This window comes from Leptosomus discolor, chromosome 10 (genome assembly GCF_034619465.1).
Source record: "Leptosomus discolor isolate bLepDis1 chromosome 10, bLepDis1.hap2, whole genome shotgun sequence".
Classification (NCBI taxonomy): Eukaryota; Metazoa; Chordata; class Aves; order Leptosomiformes; family Leptosomidae; genus Leptosomus; species Leptosomus discolor.
In genome coordinates this window covers 14107433-14130728 of record NC_141400.1, presented here as the reverse complement: position 1 = coordinate 14130728, position 23296 = coordinate 14107433, and the positions used below count along the sequence as shown (strand labels likewise).

The 23296-nt window shown below is 55.0% G+C and overlaps 1 protein-coding gene across 2 annotated transcripts; it reads right to left on the bottom strand.

The window, feature by feature from the left end:
* Positions 1-8240: 8240 nt before the first annotated feature.
* On the bottom strand, positions 8241-21583 carry LOC147414801 (LON peptidase N-terminal domain and RING finger protein 1-like). 2 transcript variants are annotated; one of them, XM_086471090.1, is made up of 12 exons: positions 21193-21583; positions 17234-17352; positions 16508-16630; positions 15684-15815; positions 14817-14949; positions 13942-14035; positions 12185-12299; positions 11421-11542; positions 10871-11029; positions 9800-9962; positions 9566-9712; positions 8241-8438 (listed from the first exon to the last, which is right to left on the bottom strand). In XM_086471090.1, exons 1-12 carry the CDS (start codon positions 21581-21583, stop codon positions 8241-8243), a joined length of 1896 nt encoding a protein of 631 aa, XP_086327216.1. The 2 variants fall into 2 exon arrangements, with proteins under 2 accessions (XP_086327216.1, XP_086327217.1); XM_086471091.1 differs by having other exon boundaries at positions 13942-14026.
* Between the last annotated feature and the right edge of the window lie 1713 nt (positions 21584-23296).

Sequence of the window (23296 nt, the reverse complement as noted above, 5' to 3'; positions counted from 1 at the left end):
TCGCGGCTGGTAAAAACCGATGAGCTATTCTTCCAGCTTGTTAGCACTCAGGAAGATGGAAGGAAGCAGGAAGAATCCAAAGGGTGAGGTTTCCTAACGCCTCACTCGTCACTGCCGAACCCAGCGCTATTTATGGTGCAATTATCACCGCAGACAGACTCCTTTTATCATCCAGCCAATATTCTGGGTAGAAATCCTGTTGCAGCCCAGCCACTCCATATATCATCCGGGTGCAGGCAACGGCCAGGTGAAGAGGTTCGCTTGCGGAGAACACATCTGCCAGACACTGCTTGTCCCTGGCAGCCTTGTCTACCCCATATTTACGACCAGGGAGGAGGCTGCATCCTTCTGCCCTCCCAGCAGTGCCCAGAGCAGCGGCAGGAGGCAAGGATAGTGCAAGGCTGTTCTGCACAGTAATGCCAACGGAGGCTTCCCACAGGAATTTGCTCCTGTTGGGGCACAAGGGATAGTTTTTAACTGGTAACATGAATACAAAGGCAGCAACAAATCTGCTGGACTGAGGATGGCTCAGGGCAGTAGGGAAGGGAGAAGGATCTGCAGAGACATGACAGAAGGGGAGTTTTGAATCCCCTGTGGTTTCATAAATGAGCCAGAAGGCAGGAAAAGGGGAATCAAGTGCCTTACACCCTGGTCATACCTCTGAACAGCAGGTTTCCTGGGTGTCTGTGTAGCCCAGCAGCTCTGGTGTACCCTCCTCATCTCCTGCCTGGTCCTCCCACCTGAGCCTGTCCTGCAAGCATCATGCTTGAGGAGTCGCCTTGGGAGCTATCAGGGCAGCACAACTCTGCAGACTGAAATTTGGATTTTTTTTTTTTTTCTTCTTTTTTCTCTTCCCCAAATTCCTTTTTCTCTAGGGAGGAAACTGCGCCTTTCTCCTTACTTTGGGCTGAAATCCCACTCGAAGTTTGGCTGAGCTTCTCCACAGGGCTAGAGGGTCTCAGAGCAAACTCCTGCACAGCCCACTCCTCTGGCTGGTTTGGGACAAGACCAGAACAGATTGGCTCATGGACAACAACAGTGAAGCCAGGTTTCCTCTTAAATACTGTGGTGTATATTCTCTGGTGTCTCATAAGGGCTGAACATCCTCTCATTCTCAAAGGGATGCTCAACCCTTCCTCTCCCCACTGGCAGATGTAGTTCATTCTCTATTCATTCGCTTCCCTATTTCATTGCCTGTTTTCACAGAGCTTGTCAGGACCTCGGTATATCTGGAGCCTCTTCCGCTGTGCCAAATGTGGGTGGTACTGGGCAGCTGCTAGTGGGAACCAGCAAGAACACACGCAAGGCTGCTGAGTCATGTAGCCTAATTTTCCTGGGGAATCGGACTAAACTCCCGCCCACATCACTGTTTCCACTGCCAGGGCAGAGCTGAGATGTGCCCTGGTCTCCACTCCCCCATGCCCCCTTTATCTTGCATTGTGCAAAGTCGGGCTGCATTTATTAAGGGATGAGCCTTAATACTTGCAAGGAGTGAAATTCTTGAGGCAGAGGAGCTAAAATAACCATTGCTCACACTGTCCGTTTACCTTCTAATTGTCACTGACTCCTGCCTTTTCACGTTCCTGGTGCTCGAAAAGGGAAGAACAAATCTAGGCAATGTAATTTAATACCCCAAACGTACAGACTTAATTGCAATCCCCATAAGCGAGCCACACAAAACTCTAAACAAATTCGATTAATTTATTTCAATTTGCACAAGTCTCCCTCTCAGACTATAATTAATGGAGGGAAACGATTAAGGTAAACACACCACAGCTGAGAGAGCTGTCCTTGCTAAAAGTCACATTTTATTTTAATAATGCTGTATTTATACAAGTTCCACACTTTTAACAAGTTTCCCATTTCCTCAAAGTTTAATCAGTCCTGTAAATATTTTGCCTGGGCTGAAAAGGTTTTGTGAAATAAGAAGTCAACAGGGAGGACACAGGACAGGGAGAGACTGAATCACCAGCAGGCACTTAGGGGACATGGCTGTGGGCAGAGACTCAGGCAAGGGGCCAGGAGAGAGAGAGAGCTGTATAACCTTCCTCTCTCCACACACTGGCATGCTCCAACAGAGTATTGGTGATGGCTTGCTTTGCTGAGGTTTGCTTTGGTTGGGTGGTCTTGCCCTACGCCAAGGGAGACCTCACTGAGTGAGCAGTGCCCGCCACTTCCACTCCCTGCAGCCAACACCCCCCCTTACAATCCTACACACCTGAACTGAAGCTAATTGGTGTTCATTAAAACTTTGACAGCCCCCCAGTGAGCCATCAGCATCCGTGATGGCTCTCTGTGTTACTGTACCATCTGCGGTCCCACTTGGATCTTGCCATGGCAGGGACTGGACAGAGCGGTGCTGGGGGTGATCCTGCACCTCCCACCCCATGCTCAGCCTCAGGTGTGTCACTGTCATGGGACTGGGGACAGTCACACACACACGGGGGCGGGGGGGGGGGGGGGGGGGGGGGGGTGTAATTCCTCATCCAGGTGCTCCCCGGGGGGCTGAAAGATGGTCCAGGATCAGGTGATGTGGGAGGGCTGTGAGGCAGCCCCATGCAGCTGCCCCAAATCCAGGGCTCCTTGCCTGCAGGTTGGCGGCACCTCCGGTGTGATGGGCCCAAATGGGTTTTATAAAGCCTGTAGGAAAAGCCTGTCCTAGTAAATCTGTTTACTAAAGGTATAAATGACCCATAGTCGTGCTGAGACAGCTCCACCTGATGTATCTTCCCAGGTTTCCTGCTCCTGCTTGGCTTGGCTTTGCACAGCTCCTGTGTGCAGCACAGCCTGGGGACGTGACAGCGAGGCACCTCCAAAATGCCACCAAACGGAAGATAAAGGCATTTATCTAGCTGCTGCATGATCTCTGCTCTGGGTCACCTTCAGCACATGTCCACAGTCACCCTGCTCTGCTCCATACAGGACAGAGACTGAGTTCATGCCAGGCACAGCCTGGCCGGAGGAAGCGATGGGGGCCCTTTCTTCAGGGGGACAGGCAGGTCCCACTCCAACTGCGCCGGCAGTGGCTTTGAGTCACTTTTTTAATCACTTGTCATTTTCTGTCTTTGAATACATCCCGTGGGTGAGTTTTCTTGAAAGAGATGGCACATCTGTCTTCATTGCTTTCCTTTATTCTTTTTTAAAAAGCAGGAACAATATGATCCATCTTTCATTGCACCAACTGGTATTGCTAAAGGATGGAAAAAAATTAGGTGCTGGTTTTCTCCCTTTTCTTCCCACCTTCATTAACCTTAACATGTACTGTGCTCCTCTTCCAGCACGAGTGTGGCCTTGCTAGAGAAGATCTTAGCTTGAACAATCTCGTGTTGATTTTCCGCTATCTCAAGTACCAGCTGGTCTAATTAGTTTGGAAATGCACCGTTTGTTAAAGATGAGGCACAGCCTGACACCTGCTGTATTAATTACTTGCCTCTTTAGCTAATTGCTTGCCCACACTATTAGATGAAGGAAGTTGTCACCAATGTCTTGAGTTGAAGGTGCTGAATGGGAAGGGAGGAAATGGTGCTGTTGGAGAGGTGGTTGGGGGAGCTGGAGGATGCGTATTGGGATGGTGGGAGCAGGGCCAGTGGTAGTTCTGGTTTACACCTCCCCAGGGATGTAAAAGCCAGGTGCAGGATATGTCCTAGCATCCACAGAGGTGGGGGCTGGATGAGGTGGGAAGAGGAACCCATTGGGAACATGGTCCCCCGACTACCAGGGACCTTGTTGGGTCACCCTAGGCAACATGTTGCCTCTTCCCACCCCCAGATCCTGCCTGTAAAATCCAGAGAAGGATACAGATGTCCGTTTGAAAAGCTCTGATGATGAGTGTTATATAAAGGCCAGAAATCTTTACTAGTTATTGTTAGGATGTGCAGGGGAGGAGTGCACGCGGAGATGGAAAAATACAGAGCGGAAACAAATCCAAGCAGCAGAAAGCAAAGCGCGGTGATGCAGGCGGGATGGACCTCCTGTGCTGTGGGGTCAGGTGGCTTGGACCCCGAGTGCTTCCAAGGAGCCTATGCAGAGACAGACGTGTCTCCCCATGGCTCTGGCTGCTGATTTGGGGGTGAAGCTGCCGTGCATGCTATCAGTGAGCCTGAGGCAGAGAGTCTGAATGTGCCCATAGCTGCCAGGCCCAGCCATGCCAGGCAGAACCACACATGGCCTCTCCATGGGCTCGTGACAGAGGACGAGGTGAAGCTGGAACCCTTGGAGCTGGGGAAGTACCCGCTCCTGGCCACCCCAGGTCCTCTGTGGCCCCACAGACAGAGGCAGGCCATAGCAGCCTGGACCCAAAAGCTGCCCAAAACTGACCTTGAAGAGTAGAGCATCTCAGGAGAGAATGGTTTGCTGGGAGCCAATAACGAGCCCAACATCCACAGTTCCACCCGATGAGGGGTGTGCTGGGGTTCCCTCGCCTGTGTAGACACTTGCAGCAAGGCTGGGAGAGTGGGAGCGTGGATGCAGCCAGGTCCCTCCCAGCTGCCCCCATCCAGAACCCTCAGTGAAGCAACCCATCATCCCAGTGGGGCTGCGAGATGCCAGGTCTGCTTTTGCAAGGGGTTGTGTGACACCGTTATGTCCCAGCTGTGTGCTGGGACAAGAAGTTGCCTCACCTCCCACCTTCAAGATAAAGCCATGACCAGCAGGGTGGCCAGTGGAGGATAAGGAGGAGGGCACCCCCTCCCCCACCCCCAGCTGCCCCAGTCCCAGGAGGGCAAACAAGACCTTGCTGGCTGGAGTGGAGAAAGGATCTCCCAGGACAAACCCTGTGCACCTGGGAAAGAGGAGGTGGCCTCAGGTGACACCCTGCACTGGTAACCAGCTTCACTTCTGTGCTGATGGAGAGCTCAAGGCAGCCCAGCCCTACTCACTGTGCAGGGCCAGGGCTGAGAGCAGGGATGCTTTTGGGGCTGTGGGTGAGAAAAGCACGGCCAGGGCTCTGGCAGCAGCTGATGCTGCACATCCCCTCCGCTGTGCCTTCCTCCTCACCCGCACTCAGCCTCTTCCTGACATCTAGTGGGAGCAGAGCAACATGGCAAAGGGATCTGGTGCCAGCTCCAGACTCCCAGACACAAAGACCTGGGCTGGCCACCCATCCAGGCACAAGGTCTGGGCTGCTGGAGCCATCAAAGCGGCTGGCATCGACCGCAGCACACAGCTGGGCTTCACCAGGGCATGGCTATTTCTGTAGAGAATTGCTGGGGGTGAAATTCAAGGTGTATTTCCTCATGGAGCCAGTTATTAATGACCTAGCAGAGACCTGCTCTGAGGCATGGGATCTTTTTAGGGTTACCCACCATCTCGGACCATTTGAGCTCTCTCCCTCTCTTCTACAGTTGTTCCAGGTTCCCAGACAGGGTGCAAAGCATAGCTGGGCAGAGGAAGTTCCCTTCTTGCCCTTGGCTTTCGATGGCACATTTGGGAGGTAGAGGGAAGAGGGGAGGTAGAGGGAAGAGGTGAGGTGGGAGCAAGAGACAGGTGAGAGCTGTCCTGACAGGACATCCCCACGCTCAGGGTTGAAAACCATTTCCTCTCCATCGAGGGCCGCCCTCTCATTTTAGAGCCCATGCATGTCTCCTTGGGTTGTCATTCATCCCTAAAATCAGCTGCCAAAAGCAAACCTGCTCACAGCTCACAGCCCTCTGCCCATGGTTGCAAAGGCAGGACTGAGACAAATGCTCTCTACAGCATTCAAGGGACGGACACCTTTCAGGGTCATCCCACACTGGTCAGCATCTCTACCAGGGCAAGTCTCCCAGTTCCCACCCTTCCCCAAAGCCTTTAGCTGCAATGATGGGCAGGAGCTAGACCCACCTGCCTTGCTTCATATGCTCACTTTCTGTGAGCAAAACCACTTAATTTTTTTGCCTTGTCGCCATCTACCTTTGCTGGACTGTGTCCACTGTGTCTATCTGCTGTTTGAAGGCCAGGGTGTCACCTTTCCACATGTCCCCAAAGCTCCCTGGTGATGTCCAAGCACCTTCACCAATGAGCAGCTAAAAGTTAAACACCAGCCACAAAACAACAAAGAAAAAGGTCTTTATTTCAATGACCAGGAAGAAAATTTAATTCAAAGAGCAAATATACTAATACAAACCCCAAAGGCACTCCAAGCAAACCAGAGCGATTTGCACAAGTCCCTTCCCAAAGCCACCAGGCAGATGTGGCTCTGGTCCCCAGCTCTCCACCAGATGGACATGGTGCAGACCCATACTTCTCCCCTGCATCCCCCCATGCCACCTCCTTGCTGTAGGGACCTGCAATGGCCCAAGGAGCTCCCACACCTGGGCAACAGGCAACTCTGGGCATAGGTGAGGGGCTCAGGGGCAGGGGGGGTTTCAATGGGTGAGCTCACATTGAGCCTGTGGAAAAGAAAGGCACTTCCCAAACTTCAGTGGCATCTCGCCACCTACATGCACCCACCCCAAAACCATGAGGTGTCCCTCCATCACCTACCCCTGCCCACCCCAGTCTAATGTCTCAGCGATATAGCCCCTTGGGGGAGTCACAGTGCCCCAGAGAGAGGAGCAAAGTGGGGGAGGACCTGGCTCAAAAGTAGAGGAGCAAATCCAGCGTTGAGTTGTCCTCAGCTGCCCTGCGCTCACTATGGTCCCTGGGGAGCAAGTCCTCAGCTCCCCCAACTGTCACTCCAGTGAGGCACTTTGCTGGAAAGGAGGGACTTCTCACTCCTGGAGAGAGCAGGACAGCGAAAGACAGTGGCCCTGGGCAGGGAGCCCCCCCTAGAGCTGTGTCCAGAGCCTCCTGCCCCAGACTCAGCCCAGCAACATGTGCAGCAAGGAGCACTGTAACCCCAGTTTGATTTTCTTTTCCACACACACATCCAACAGCCCACTGAACCCCCAGAATCCCCTTTGAAAAAAGCACGGATAAAATTCTGCAAACAATGTTAATCCAACAGCTCACTAGGTGGGTATCATTCCTCGATTTCAACCCAAAGCCACTGAAATTATGGATGATCCCAAACCTTCAGGATTTCCACGGTGGAAAGCCTGGGCTGTCCAGGGGCAGGGGTGCTCTTCTCCCTGTGTTTAGAGACAAGCAGCAGCCAGGCACTTGGTCCCCTAATGTGGGGCTCACAGCCTTGGTCACTGGTCATGGCCCCTCCTTGGCTCTCCAGAGGTTCAGCTCCCTTTGACATCACTCTGTGCTCTTTTGGGGAATCCTGAACTGTTCTGGATCCCAAGTGCAAGGATCTGGCCTCAACTCAGATCCTGATTTTCTCCTGAGGAGGCAGAAAGTTCACAAGAGACACTGAACATGGGAAAACTGCACTATTCAAGGAGTAGAAAGTCTCACAAAGCCACTTCCACGCTTAACTCCCTCATGCCATTAGCTCCTTCCAGCCCCCAGGTCCGACCCCGCAATCTGAACCCAGCCAGACTTGGGAACAGCAGCCGTTGGGTGGGGAAAAAGCACCAACGCTGCCAAATCCCCCCCTTCCCACAGCACTTCACGGCAGTGGAGCCAGCAGTTGGGGAAGGGGCCAGCAGTGTCCAGCACAGCTCCAGCCCAAGGAAGCAGCCGGTGAGCTCAGCACAGTGAGTAAGGCAGAGCACCGAGCAGAGCAGTGGGAAGGGGATGTCCTGATCCAGGCATGTTCAGAGAGCACCATCTCCTCGCTGTGTGGCTATGGAGGAGCAGCACTGTGGCTTTCAGATTGTTTAATTTAACTTTTCTTCTTGTTTGAATAGAAATGAAGTCAAACTCGTAAGCAGAGGCAGAGCCGGCAGAGCCGGCAGCTCCCAAGGCTGGGGGGAGCCATTGGGACCTCTCTGTCTCTCAATGCCACCTCTCCCAAGCCTGAAAATCTGCTGCACAGAGCAGGACCATCTACCAAAAACCCTATGTTGTCCTTCAAAGAGGAAAAGGTGATCTTGGCACTCGGTCATCTGCCCTAGGGAGAGTCCTCCTCAGTGCCAAAGCAGCTCAGTAAGTGACTCTGGCTCCAAAGACACAACCCAGCTTTCCATGCTGGTCCCCCCCTCCGATGGCACGGCACGGTTGTCACCGAGCAGCTCCCAGAGGCGGTGTGGACGGTGTAGCATCGCTGCCGCTGCAGCACCAGCCCCGCCGAGCCAGGCAGAGGGTGCTCAGCTCACAGCTGAGGTCACTTTTGGGGCGTGCTCAAACCACATGCAAAACCACAAAGCAACACAGAGCGAAACCCAAGGGGGTGCAGGTCTCCCCTGCAGAGGGGGCGGGGGCCGGGGGGCTCAGACACGGCCCTGGGGGCTGCGCTCGGGCAGCGGGTGCCTGGCGGGGGGCTGCTGCAGCAGGGCGGCGAGGATGCGCTGCAGCTGGGTGAGGCGGGCACGCAGGGAGGTGGTGGAGAAGAGGTTCAGTTGGTAGGAGGGGTCAAGGGGCAGGATGGAGATGAGCCACCAGCACCATGTCGGACCGTCTGCCGAAGCCTGGAGGGGAGAGAGGGAGAGACCCCCGCGTCAGGCACTGCACTCTGGGCGGCATCGCTGATGGGAAACAGTTGCTCTTGTCAGGACGGCAATGACAGCTTTGGCTAAGGTACTCCTCTGAACAGCTCTTTTGTCTGTCCAGGCTCAAAACTGCCGGATAATCTAATTTAATTTCCAGACAAGCATTCCCTAGGGAGTCTCCAGACACAGCTGTAACCAGGAGAAAGTCTGCACTAAAGAGACAAAGAAATATCTGGTGCACTTCCTTGTTTAAGGCAATGCTTTTTGTAAACATAGGCCAAATCCTGTGTGGTCACTGGCTTTTGGGGCATTGGCCTTATCATCACTCAAAGAAGCAAAGTGTGGGCCAGGCAGGCACAACCGCTGGGCAGTGCTTCTGTAAACTGGCTTTTTTAAAACCTGAGCCAAACTAAGAAGGAAATGCTCGATTCAGCTGAAGGAGGATGAATCATTTTGTAATTTTGGGCACAGCGTTGATGTGACGGCTGGCCAGGACAGCCTTAGCCTGGGACACGCCAGCAAGAGCGTATTTGTAATGAACCAGGCAGGAAACACTTTCTTAAAGGAGTGAAAACTAAATTTTGGGCTTGTTTGTTTGCTTGTTTCTCTCCAGAATCTGAATTTGTCAGAGCAACTTAACAAGCAAACTGGATCCTGCCCTCTTAGCTCCTCTCCTCTGGACAGCTATGGCTGTCTCAAAGGAACTCGATGAGAAAGGAGGCCGCAGAATTGCTGAGCTGTGGGGTTCATTTCTTTGCCTATTAGTTTGGGGTGTTTTCCCAAGTGTTTTCAAATCCAGACAGTTCAGTTTCTCAGCTCTCATTTAGGAAAAGACGCTAGGAAAGCTTTTAAAACTCAGTGCTCAGCTTCCAAGAACAGTTTAGAACCGTAAAGAAACATTAAACAGTTTTAACAAACAAGCCCTACCACCTCTCTGAGTGAGAGATGCTGTAACCGGTAACGGGAGTGAAAAACAGGGTTTGTTTTGCTCATCTTGGGGGCAGAACCAAGCAGGGAAACAGGATGGTTAGCGCAGGAATGGCACTGCTTCAGAGGCTTTCTTGGTACCCTCTCTATTTAGAGCATCCCTTCCCTCAGGGCATTACCTGGATGTCCTCCTCCTTCTCCGGCAGCGGTCCATGCTGCATCAAAATGTGCCTGGAGGCAAGGTCTCCGTGCTCACAGAACCGCTGAGCCAAGCGGTAGGTGCTTTCGTGCAGACATTGCAGCTCCTGCAGCTCCTCCCCAGCCACCTGCATGGAGGGAAGAGGAACATAGAAGGTGTCCATGGGGAGGCTGTTCCACTACAGCAGGATCTTTTGCCCTGGCCCTGTCCTTACCTTCTTGTCCTCCAGGTACTCGATGTCAGCAGTGTTGTAGCCATCCCTGTGTCCTCGTCTCAGCACCCGGAACCGCTGCCTGCCAATGGTGTCCACCAAAGACCTCCCATCCGGCAGCAGCTCAATCTGCCGTATCTCCAGCATGCAGCCGTAGTCAGCAAAACTGGGGGGAGCCAGGGAGAAAAAAGAGGGGCTGAGCTAGGATACTGGTGGTGAGAGAGCTGCTTCTCCTGAAGGTACCATCTCCAAAGGAGGAAATGGCCCAGGAACAAGCTGGCTGGGAGGGGGCAAATTCAGAGATTCACTCAACTCTGTTGAGTTACCACTCACTGCTAAGAGGGCAGGGACTAGCGAGCACACTGCCTGCACTCCCTTGGATTTGCCATATACCAAAATGACTTGGGTCCTCATACTGCCCTGATGTCCAGTGCTCCTGAAGACACCATCCCTTGCAGAGACATCTTCCCAAAGCCCAGAAAGTGCTATTTATCTCGTTTCACTTGAACAAGGCTGGATCAGGCAGAGGATATGTCATGTAAATATAGGTATTTAACCTGAGTTAGAAGCCTGGAGACAGCCCATCTGAGATCTAGAGGTGCCACCAGGAACATAAGGATGGCCACATTACACCAAACAAAAGCCCATTTCACCCAATGTCTTCTCACAGCTTGTTAAGGACAAAGTATGAGAAATATAGCAATTTTCAAATGCTCACTAAGAGGAGCTGGAGGTCACAGGCAGGGAACAATATAGCTTAGAGACGTCCTGAGCCAGAAGCTCTTCCCGAACCATCGTATTTAACAGCAACCACTGGTTCTGCCCAGCTCCAGCACTGGCCCCATTCCCTGCCTGGCCAGTGGTGATGCTGGAAAGCAGGAAGATCCCATTGCACTCTCCTGTGTGGGGTATGCACCACCTCCCTGCTGATTTTATCTGTGGGGGTGCGGTGGGACAGGAAACTGCACCTGGTTTCTCCTCTTGAGACTACTCGGGATTCTAGAAATTTGGGGCTGGGGCAGAAAGGGGCAAATCAGACAGGGCAGAGGGAAGCCCCCTTGCCCAGGAGCTCACCTTTTCCCATTCTCATATATACACATGCCGAACCTCCTTGTGCCAGTCTCCTGGCAGCGCCGGATCATGAGGCGGTAGCGAGGCTCAAAGACGTGCAGAGGGCAGGCGATGCCTGGGAAGGACATCGTGCATACGAAGATGGGGATGTTCTTCGTCAGGCTGAGGGACAGGAGGAGAGACCACTATGAAATCTCCTGGAGCAAATCCCACGCCAAGGGCTCTGCATTGGCTTCTGCCATGGCCACTCCTCAAACCAGATCTGTCCTTCATCCCAGGAAGTGATGCTCCAGTGCAGAGCAACACCAAAGCTTCCACTTGGCTCACCCAGAGCCACAAAAAAGCTCCTTGAAGAGATGCTCCCTCATCCCCAGACGCCCCATGGGGAACATCCACACCCCATGGGGAACATCCACACCCACCCAGCACTGCTGTGACATGGTCCTAGAAGTGGGACAGACATCACTTGAGCAGCCCCAGTGGTGTGTGGTGTGGACTGCCCCCTCGGAGCCCCCATGCACACACACACACACTGCATCAGGTCCCTGCTTACTTGGAGAGCTCTGCCATCTCAGCCTGGTGCAACTCCCGGCGCTCGGCCAGCTCTGCGGGGAAGGTGGCCAGCATGATGTCCAGCAGCAGTACGGTGGGGCTGTAGCTTCCAGCCTTCAGGTACTGAAAGAAATTAGACCCAGAAATAGGTTGGAGAAGAGCACGGGGGGAGCCCTGAGACCCTGCCAGGCTCTGAGTCACACACACTTTTATTGGAGCTGAGGGTAATTTTAGATCAGAGAAAGTCAGGGATAAAACCTATCTGGGGATGTCGAGCCATCCAGCAGGACAGGATGTCACCTCCACTGAGACCTCCAGACATGGCTCAGACCCAGGGCCCGTCCAACGCAGCGCCCTGTCTCTGACAGTGATGCAGTCCTTGTATGACAACCTAATTTCCCTGACGGTCTCATTCGAATCCCTTTTCATTAAAGATTAAATCAAATCTCCAGGCTAGCAGGTTTTCCATCCATTCCCATTTTAAAAAGTAATTAGCATTCACTTCTTTCTTTCTCTCTCTCTCTCTCTCCCTCTCAGTCCTGTTTACAATTTCACTAAACCACTGTGGCATCTTGTGGAAATTAATCTCTTGGTCTTAATTATCAACTGTCTGGTCATTCCCATGTGAACGGAGCTGATGCCGCCATGCCAGGGAGCTGCCAACGTGACGGCATCACACATTCCCAGCCCTGGGCACGCTGCTGGCAGCCAGGGCCGCTGCCCGGCTCTCCCTCGGGCTCCATCCCGCAGGACACGTGCCCTCACCTCTCTCAGGCTCTGTTTGCAGAGGGGGCAGTTGGGCCGGTGGTCCAGGCAGCGCTCGAGGCACTCCTTGCAGAAGGTGTGCCCGCACGGCGTTGTCACTGGCTCGAAGAACATCCTGCAAAGTGACCAAAGTCAACGGACCGCAGGGAATAACACAGGGGAAGGAGCACAGCTAAGTCCAGCAGAGAGAGACTTCACAGAGCCTCTGTTCACAGGGCTGGGTGCCCTCAAAGGTATAGTCCCCCAGGCCTGGCTCAGCACCCTGCTTTGGAAACCCTGGCTGGTCTCAGCCCCACAGTGCAGGGGTTCCACAAAGTGCCCAGGGACTTGCAGAAGACCAGGCTGGTGCTGCAAGGGTCGAGCAAGTCAGGGTGGGAAAAGCTGTGGTTGCAGCTTCTGGTTATCCCCAGCCTTGTACCTGCATCTTCCTTGAATCACCTTGCTGAGAGCAAGAGATTTTGCTTCCAGCGTGAACAAGACATTTTCCATGTCCCCTCCTACCATTTCAAGGGAAATCTGCTGCCTTCACCAGCCTTCTGCACTTATCACAGCAATGCTGCAGGGATGCAATGCCACGGAAAGCTATCTCACACCATGTCTTCCAAGCCCTGGCAGCCCATGGCTATGAAATTCACCTTCACTAAAGCTGCATTGGCAAAGCTTTGCTCGTAACTCTTGTTAATTAAATGTAAAGGTTCCTAACCGGCTTATTCCTTTAATTAGCAGTCTAGGCTCAGACTGTTGGACTTGCACAATGATGTAAGACGAGAACTGTCCCAGGCCTGAGCGCTGCTCCCTACCCCTGTGGTATCCCTGTGGACCCATCAGTACACACACGGTACCCCTCGGTCCTGGCAGTGCTGCAGTTCCTCAGACACCCGTAGTGGTGTGTAGCCCAAAAGGCAGGAACAGGCAAGTGCCTCCTCCTCCTCCCCTGCTCCAAGAGCAGAGCTGGCAGCAAGCACTCGGGTTGCTCACAGGTAGCTACAGTGTCGAAGGTCTTGGGAAAGCCCAGCTCAGCACTGAGCCCTGACTCCTCCTGAACATCATGTTTCCCTGCTCTCAGAAGAGACATAAATTCACCTAATTCAGGTCAGATACCGCCTTGATCTCTCTCTCCCATGTCATTCCCCCATGCCATGCCCAGACCCAGAAAAAGCTGCCGTACAAGGAGACCTTGACCGTCTTGCACGTCCGGCGGTGCAACACCCAGTCCTCTGCCAGCAGTCGCTTGCACAACTGCCCAAGGCCCTGGGACACGCCAGAAACAACAGTCTGGTTTCAGCATGCCCTACGGCAGCACCCAGCCCTTCCCCAGCCCCGAGTCAGCAGACAGACACAAGCTCTGCACTGTCCCCTTTTCCTCCTCCAGCAGGCACAGAGCTCCGAAATGCTCCCCTCTGGGTTTGCAACACCCCCATCACAGATGATATTTCCCTGGGGAAACGCCTGCTTGTTCCAGCCTGCAGTTAAAAAGGGCAATCACCGCTTTCAGTCTTTGACCCCACTGAACATCCCCACCTCCACCCTGATGTCCCAGACGATACAGATGAGACAGGGCGATCCGAGCTCTTACAGCCTGCCAGGGCAAAGCATGCCCCTGTCTTCCCCTATCTCTTATCTCTACTGAAACCTGCATTTCAGCAATACTGGGGATTGAGTTTGCTACTAAGATATGAAGAAAGATCCACACCAGGAAAGAAAACTCAGCAGCTGCTAATTCTTCACCCTAAAAACTCTCCTGCCGGAGAACTCACCGTATGCAGAGGGAGCACTCCAAGTCAGACAGGCTCAGCAGCTCCCCGAGGCATGGCTGGGTACACTTTGCTGCTGCTGTTTCCTCTTCGTTATCTAGTGGCAAAAGAGAAGGAAAGAGAAAAAGATCCCCCATTTCAATACTAAAAATTAATCTTTGCTTTCTGACCTTGTTCTGAAGTGTAAGCAGTTAACTGCTACCAAGTGCTCTGAAAGTTAAAAACAAAATCACTAGGAAACGTGACATAAACCCCTCTATTAACCCATCCATGTTCATCCGGTGGGCCTCATGCTACTTGGTAGAGGAAGATGGTATTTCCCTACCTCCTTTTGCAGGCAGGGAAACTGAGGCACTGGGAGGTGAAGTGACTTAAGAAGCTCCCAGGTGGAGGTCTCTGGAGACCTGCCCCGCATCATCACCATCGCTTTATGCAAACCCACGTACGTGGCAGCCACCTGCCTGGACACTGATGGCAAGTTAATGCCAATGGAGGTGCTGCTTCCCCCAGTGCACGGCACACCATGTCCCTCCCAAGAGAATTTAATCTAAATCTAAAGCCATCTAAACCCAAGGGAACCAAAGGAAGCCTCTCCCTGACTCTGCACAGGGAACAAGTGACGTCTGGCTTTAGCAAGAACTTTTCACCAAGCTAGTCCTGAAAGTTTGGTGTAAGTTCACCAGCTCAACGCAGGAAGATCGGATCCTCCTCACACGCACGAGAAGCAGCCAATGTGCTGGCCAGAGCTGTCCCACCGTGTGCCCCTGGGATGTCTGCCTGCTGAGCTGGCAACACAAACACTAAGTTTTCAGTGGCAAAAGGATTTTAAACAAGTATTTTGCATGAGACAAGATTTTGGTACCTTTGACAACACTCACCTACCAACTGGTCCTGCCTTTCTGCTGAAGTCTCTGGTTCCTGCCGTCGCCCTGGCTGGGAAAGGGTGGCTGTCCCCTGGCCGTGCTCAGACCCTGCATCCCCTCTGCCCTCCGCCGGCTCTCCCTCCTGATCCTAAGCACAGCAAAGATGAAATCGAGCCCAAAACTTCTTCTCCCTTTGAATGCATAGCCCCATCTGTCCCATCCAGCCTAATCGCACCGGGAAGCTTTCTGGTGTGTTGCTCTATCTTGCATCTGCAGGACAGCAGGAGAGCGTGGCCTTCAGACACTCCTGCTCACCTCATGGTTAAAACATGGGTTTACTCTGTCCAGATGTATCACCTAGTATTTGGGTGTATATGAGCCCATTTTCTCTGACTTCCCCCTCTCTCCAAACCTGCCAAATTCATCTATAGAAGGCAAAAGGCAAAAGATGAGCTTCTTTAACGGCTGCTAATGGTCTGAACTGTTCTAAAATGTGGTTTTTTGGATTAAAAAACCCATTAAAACTGACTTTTTCTTTATTTTCTTTTTTCCCTGAATGTAGTGTGACTTGGGTGTTTTAAACACAGAAGTCTAAAATCTTACCAGAAGTATTGCAGAATAAAACTAGGAGAGGAATGGAGACAGAAAGAGCTTCCTCTGTTTCCCCAGTCTCTGCAGTATCAGTTCTGACGGTGCTTTTGCTCTCCCACTCTCCACTACCTGCAGCTTCTCATCCCAGCATACGGTCATGTGCAAGCTGCTACAATCCTGCACAGCCTCTCCTTATCACACCTCCTTTCCCATCGCTGGAAAACCCCAATTTGGGATTCCCAGAGGGACATTAAGTCCATCACAGACTCAGGTTGTTGCATGCTCTCTTACCTGAGCTTGTGCAGAAGACAATGGCAGTGCAGGGCTCCCTCCATCAACCTGGGGACCAGTCAAGCCCTGGTGAGCATCACCCAGGTGTGCAGCAGCCGCGCATGGTTGAGGAGCATCTTCTTGCATGAGGATCTGCAAGGAGAAAGTGGGGCTCAGCAGGTGCTGGGAGAAGGAAGCAGGGAGGTGGGTGGGCTGCCAGGCTCCCTCTTTCCCCAAAGCAGCCTCCTGCTCACCACAGGACAGGTCTCTGTCAAACAAATGCCTTAGCAGCACATAAGGAAGAAAGCAGCATGAGGCAGCAAACAAAATGGTGTATTTTAAGGGCTGGGAGACATGTTCTCCTTCACCCTCAAAGAGCAGGAAGGAAGTGAGCTGAGGGGGGTATAAGGTCATTCCCCATTGCCCTGCCCTTTCCCTCCTGGAGGGCACATGTCCACTCATGGCATGCAGATCCCACGCCAGAGACACTGGCGGGGTCCCCACCAGTGACTGCAGAAAAGACACTGGCTCTCCAGCGGCAGCTTTCGGCTGACTGCTTTGCTTTGGGTGACTACTGATGCAGCCTCGAAGCCCACCTTGTGCCATGTCAGCATCTAAACCCTGCGACACCTGAGACTCGAAAAGATGGACTGAGGGAGTTTGTTTCACACATGAACCTGCATCAGAGGGACGGGAAGGCTCTTGGACCAGGACCTGACTGCCCTTGATCCCACTGCTGGCCAGAGCAGCACAACTGTGAATGGACATGAGTCCTTCAGAGGACAAGGGCACCTCCCTGTCTGATGCGAGGGCACAGGAACCCTGCCACGGTACATCCCACACACCTTCTCCATCTCTCTCCGCGCCGGGTGGAAATGGGGACTGAGTGTCAGGCAGTGCTCCCACGCCAGCAGGGCTTCGTCTCTCTGTCCCATCTCCAGAAGCACCTTCCCTTTCCTGAAGAAGCCCTGTAGAGCAGAAAAACCTGCAGTGACTATGAGACAGTGACCAGCTGTGCACATGCCCCTTCAGCTCCCGTGTGAGCCCCGAGGGAATTTCCCTCCAGCCTCCTGCCCGTTGCCACCCCACGCCAAAGTACCTGGACACGTTGCTGCTCCCATGCTCAGACTTGTCTAAAAAAGTCAGGTCCACCCACAGCCAGGTACCCATAAGACAGGACTCTCCCAAAACGCAGCAGTTGCAAAAGGCAAGCAGACAAGCCCTACAGAGACCTAGAGAAGGAGTCAAGGGCTTCTGCCTTTGAAGCCACGAAATTATTGCCAATGTGTGCTTCACAAATCAGCAAGTGAGCTCCCAGGGGCTGATTCCTCCAAGGGCAGCTCAGCCTCTGGCCAACGCTTCCCCGAGCTTCCCCTGCACACGCACAAGGACGGACGTGGCACCAGACCTCTGCCCTTACAGCAACGCAGCACTTTCAGCCTGGATTTGCACCGGCAAGGGTGTTTCCCAGCAGGATGAATCCAATGGCTAAGAGAACTCAGGAAACTGCTCCCGTACAGCAAGATCTGGCTCCAAGCGCAAATGGCCAATGGGGCCTCCCCTCCGCTCACCTCGTGTTCTCCAGGCTCAGCCCTGCACACAGCGTCCAGGTCCTCCAGCGCTTGCTGGTGCTCCCCCAGTGCCGCGAACACCTCTGCACGGCACAGCCGCAGGGAGCTGGCATCTGGGGCTGGAAAGAGAAATGTTGTCACTCATGTGACGAATCCATGGTGAGGCAGTGGGGCTGGATCAGGCCGGGGAGATGCCACCAAGGTCGGGCAGCTGCTGCAGCCCTGCCTCACACCGAGCACAGCCAGCTCCTACACTCCTCTTCAGTAGGAGTCACCGGCCTCATCAGTCTCTGCAAAGAAGTTATTTCCCCTAAATATCTAGTTCTAAACCCCTTGAGGCTCTTCCCTTTGCTTTTCCCCATCTCCTCCAAATGCCCTCAGCCAAGGGGCCCCACCACTTGCCTTGGAGCTCAGCCATGCTGGGATCTGGGCTTTCATCCATCCTTTTGGGATGCAGCAAAAAGGCTGTACCATACACGTAGTCCCTATGGGGGCTGTTGCCACAGAAGGCTCTGAGATGTGATTCACCCAGCAGAGCCACAATAACACTTACCAAACAAGCCTGCAGCTACAGAGACCTGAATTCCCAAAACACCAGGGAGCCTCCCAGACCCACCTGGCTGCCACCGCTCTCCTGGGGCAGAGGAGAAACCAGAGGGGGTGCAAGGATCTGCCCCTACCACATGACTCAGGGTTTCCAAGTACAAGAAAAGGCTGAGATTTCCCAGAACAGAGGAGGGGAACCGAGCATCCAGTTCCTGATCAGCAAGATGTCACTGATGGGACCTCAGTAGTGGGGGCGGGGCAGGGCTGGGGGGGGCAGCACAGCTCCCACAGGTGCTGTTGGCCATGATACCCCAAGTGTCACAGTGCTGGGCACCCCACATGCTCCTGCCTGCTACTAAATAACAGGCAGTGAGACCTTCTTCTCTCCTGCCTCCGAGAAAACCCTTAAAGACCTTCCTACCTACCAGCACTGCCAGCAGGGAAATTGGGGTGGGGGATGTCAGGTAGTATGAGCAAGCAGCATCCCAAAAGCCCACACTCATGGAGTAACCAGGTGTGGTGATGTTTGCGGATTTGAACTGCAAGAGATTCCCAGACCCACCCCGTTATATCACAGCTTGCTGTGGAGGTGACCTACATCCAGTGCTGTGCTGGCTTTCCAGCCAAGACAATGGGTCTGCGCATCCAGCCCTGCGTTCCTACCAGTGCTGAGCATCACCCGAGGGCTGCTGAGGGCTGGGGTTGGGATTGGGGACCCACTGCTCCCTGGGCCCTTTGGGGGGCTTCCAATGTCACGCAGCTCCTCACTGGCTCCCAGCTCCCCATGGGACGATGGTAGGTCCTGCATGGGTAGCACGTGTGGTGATGGTGACCCTGCAGGATGCTGGCTTTGAGGCCAACCTTGCATCATAAATTAGGCACCATTTACAGGCACTGGTGCTGCATTTACTGTGGCAAAGTGGTCCAGGCAACATCCCCTTGCTGAAGAGCCAGCAGCTCCCTCTGGGGTGAGCCGGGTCCAAGGGCCTGGCCAGCAGCTGATCAGCGATCACCGGGAGACGTCGTTGCTGATGGTGTCCCCCATGCTCCCAACCCCGGCAGCCTTTCCTCCTGCCCCAGTTCAAACATGGTGCTGATGCAGCTTTGCCACCAGGTCTGGACTAGCAGCCTCGTGACAGCAGGGTGCAGGAAGCCAGCATCTGCCTGCACTCCTGTCTGCCTCCACTGTCACCATGCCCAGGCATCCACCGATCTGCCCGGGCGCCTTCCACATCTTGTCATGGAAGAGGGAGCTCCACCATGGCTATTGCTTCCTTGTTTCCCACTCCCTGGAGCACAGGGAGACCTTTCTCTCTACCTGGTGCCACCATAGCCCAGAGAGCACCAGAGAGCCCAGGCCCAGCCACTCCTGCATCAAGGCTGCACTGGCCATGCTGAGCTGCGCAGCAGAGCAACACCTCAGAGCTTATTTTCATTTATAATGTTAGCCAGGACCTTAGGGCTCAAGTCAGGAAATGTGAGAACTTGCTGCTCAGTACCTTGTCCCACAAGCATTCATCCAGAGATTAAATATTCCAGCCCCTAACAACAGGTAGGGATGAACAAATGGGTACAAAGTCTAGAGGCTTATTTTCCCTGTGGGCAAACTCGTTCAAACATTTGCACGGCCCAGCAATAAAGCAACTGATTCGGTGAAAAAAAGATGTGTAAAATGGGGCTATGAATTCTGCATTTCTCTTCTGCTGCAGCTATTCTTGGTCTATGATATCACTAGACATTAGGGACATAAGCCAGCTGGCGGCCCCGGTGGGTGATGAGTGACTGCTAGTGCTCCCCAGCCTCCTGGCTCCAGGCATGTCGGGAGGCCTCCTGTGTTACGCGTCACAGTGCACTTTTTTCATTGACTCGGAAAAACAGAAGACAAAAAGTTGACAATTTATTTCCTCCCAAGCAAAGAAAGCTGCTCTGCGGGCTGGGCTGAGCGGGGCACTGCAAACTGGCCTGCAGTGTGACGCTGAACCACACACACACAAAAAAATCCATTCTCGTGGGTTGAACATTTATCAGCAGTTATCTTTGAAAGCGAAGGGGAGCCCGTGAGAAGTTGTGCAGCCTGAAAGCAGGCTGCAGGAATTGGAAAACATGTCCTGAAAGCACCACCCACGTGGCTGAGCCTGAGCAGCACCAGCGAGCGCAGGTGTACGGGCGCTGCGGCGGTGACTGCAATTTCCTCGCTGCCCTAAACCAGACTTCCCCTGTCCTTCGGGGAACGGAGCGTGCAGGGAAGACTGAGGACAGAACTTGCAATGTTTTCTCTTTATATTCACAGAGGCTTTTTAAAAAGAGATATATAATTGTACACCCCAATCAGAGAAAAGCCTGGCAGTAAGGAAAACAGTACTAGAGAACTGTGCACGTGCATTTGTGTCGAACCATGGGTGCCTCGGGAAGTTGCACAAAGGGACCTGCTTTCTGCTGCCAACACCAGCATTGGCCAGCCCACTCAGCCCTTTGGTTCCAGGCGTACCCTGAACCTCTGGCACTTGTCTCAAAGCGGGCGATGAATAAGTCTCTGCGCGGCGGGAGGAGAGCTGACTGCTGTCATAGAAACGCCGGCGGAGAAAGGACCTTCTGCCTCCGCCACCCCAACCCCCTGCTCCAGACACATTGTATAACCCCTTTTATTTAAGCATTCCTCTCCAAGAAATCCACTTACAGCCACACATTAAAGCAGATCAACCCCCCTGGGCCCAATCCTGACCCTGTAGGCAAACGTCTCGCTGGAGCTGGTTTTAGAAGGGGACCGGGAGAGGCGGGGGGGTGGGGGTGGGACATGACACCCTGCCCTGTGCTGTGGGGCTGGCGCAGGAGCTCAGCCAAGGCTGTGTCCTCGCCAGGCTCTGGGGGCGAGGACGTGTCTGTCCCAGACTGGAAAAGTCCCAACCACTTTACATAATGGCCACCCCACCCCCCCGGGCAGAGCTCTTCCTCTGACCCTGAAATATTGCCGGGTGGCAAGACGCAAGAAGCTGGCTGCTGCTGCTGCTGCTCTTTCCTCTCCGGCCACTTGCTAACACCAGAAGCATGTGGCCGATGGGACCCAGGCTGTGTGCCCTGCCCTGCCCACAGCCCTGGAAGCCGGGATGAGCAGCGGGGCTTACCCGACCACCCACCCCCTCCCATCACCCCATGTGGACATGGGAGAAATGCCCAGCAGCTGGATCCCCCCTCCCCACCCCCACTAGCCCTTCCAACTTCCCAGGTATCCCAGTTCTGGACAGCGCAGGCTCGGAGGGCACTGCGGCGCTGGGACAAAGTGACCCACGTTGGTACCCACCTGCTCCAAGGGCACAGCCTGCGCATCCTCGCCTCGGCGGCAGGGCTGGCCCATCGCACCCAGCATCGCACCCCCCAGCCCGCCCCGCCAGCCCCTCGGGCCCGGTGGTGCTTACCCAGCTCGACCCCTCTCCGGGCGATCCTCAGCGCTTCCCGAGGGTCCCCACGGGTGACACAGTCCCGCACGCGTGCTGCCAGCCAGGCCAGCCGGCTCTCCCGCTCCACGCATTTCTCCAGGAGGCCGCAGAGCACCACGTTGCACCTCGCCGCCCCGACGCCCAGCAGCTTCAACCTCTCCTGGCAAACGGGGCAGCGCGAGGGCACGGCCCCCCCCAGGCACGCCTTGCAGAAGGAGTGACCGCAGGACACGGTCACCGGCTCCCAGAGGAGGAGGAGGCAGGAGGGGCAGCGCAGCATGTCCAAACCCCCACTCCCGGAGCCGAGAGTCCGCCGGACGGGGCTCCCCCCCCCGGGTGGGGAGGAAGGGCTAGGGGGGTGGCGGCTCATCGCCGCAGCAGACGAGGGGCAGCTGCCCCTAGGGCCGGCGGTGCCCGCACATCCCGGCCGCCGCCGCCGCCGGGTCCCCGCGCATTGCCCCGCTCCGCTCCGCCCGCCTCAGCCCATCCTCCCCGCGGCTCCCGGCCCGGCCTGGCCCCGCCCGGCCGGAGCGCTGCGGCTCCCGGCACGGCGCGTCCCGTCCCATCCCGCCAGGGCAGGACCCCCCGCCCGCGCCCTGCCCCGCCCCCCCACCGGAGCCGAACCGACGGGGGCCGCCGGTGGCGGAGCTGCCGGGGCCGCCATTGGCTGCCGGGCCCGCCGCGCTGCGCCGCCCCGCCCCGCCCCGGCCGCGTTTCGTAACGGCGCTGGCGGCACCGGGGGCGCCGCGAAGCGGGCGGGAGGGGGGGCGTTACCCCGGTGTGGGGTCGGGCACGGGCGGCTGAGCAGCGCCCCGGGGGTGTGGGGGGGCTCCGGGTCCGATCCCCTGTAGCTGGGGGGTGTTGGGGGGCTCGGGAGCAACCGGGTTGCGAGGCACAAGTGGGAGCACTCGGGTGTGAAGCCACGCGGGGGGTGCTGGAGCGGTGTCCGGACCAGCTGGGGCGCAGGGGGGATGTGGGGCGCTCTGAGGCAGGGTGTAAAGTGCTGGGCGATGTTTTGGGGTGCTCCGGAGTGGGGCCAAGGCAGTTTGGAGCCAGCCCGTGATGGAGGCGGCCTGGGCTAACTGGGATGCTGTGGAGCACGGCTGGGGCACATGGCCTGGGGGACACAGGGTGCGCTGGGGTGGGGACAGGGGGTGGGATAACCCAGAGCGGCTGGGGCACTGGATGCCCCGCGGTGCTCCAGCACAGCCCGGGGCGCGGGGTGCCTGAGCTAGCCAAGGCTCTCCAGAGGAGGGCTGGGGTGCAGGGTGTTGGGGTGCCAGGGCTGGTGAGGCTGGCGCACACCAAGGGCCCCTTTGCAGACCCCACCATGCAGACCTGCTGTGGCAGGATGTTTTGTGGGAAAGGGGTGTCCCTCCGATGTAGATGGGAAACTGTATCTCCCTCAGATGCTGTACTTACCCAGAATTGAATGAGTTCAGACCTGTGGTGACAGTCCCCTTCCCACTCACAGACCCCCAGGATGGGCTCTGTGTCCCAAGGGAGATGCATCCCCCCACCACACAGCCGTGCAGCAAGGGGCCGGCAGCTCTTGCATAGCAGGTGCTGAGGAAACCAGCTGAAATCTGGCAACTCTGGAGCTTAGTGGATCAGACTTTATCTAAGGATGATGCACATTCCCCAAGGGCTCTTTTGAGTGTCCCCAGAAACAAACTGAACCCATGCCCACACTGGAAGGGACGCTCAGGGAGGGATCACCAGTAGGACATGAGTGCTGCTGAAACCTGTGCCCCACTAAGGGAGTGGCTGGTGGAGGTTTGGGATGTGGAGCAGGTTTGTTTCAAAATCTACTGCGATTACATTAAACAGCTCATGAGTGGTTTTGAAAGCTCAACAACTAAGTATTTTATGTGGGCTTGGAAGGCTTCGCTGCTTGCTCTGTTATCTTTTTAAGGGATCCCTTCGGACTGGAGAAATCTCAGGCCCTGTTTAGCAGCACGGCCCCAAACACCTCCTGAGCGTGGCATTAGGGGCGTGCTGGGAGCTTTGTGGGGCTGTCAGGGACTCTGCCCCACGGGGGACATTTTCCATATTCCCCATCCGCAGGATCAGTCTTTGGTCG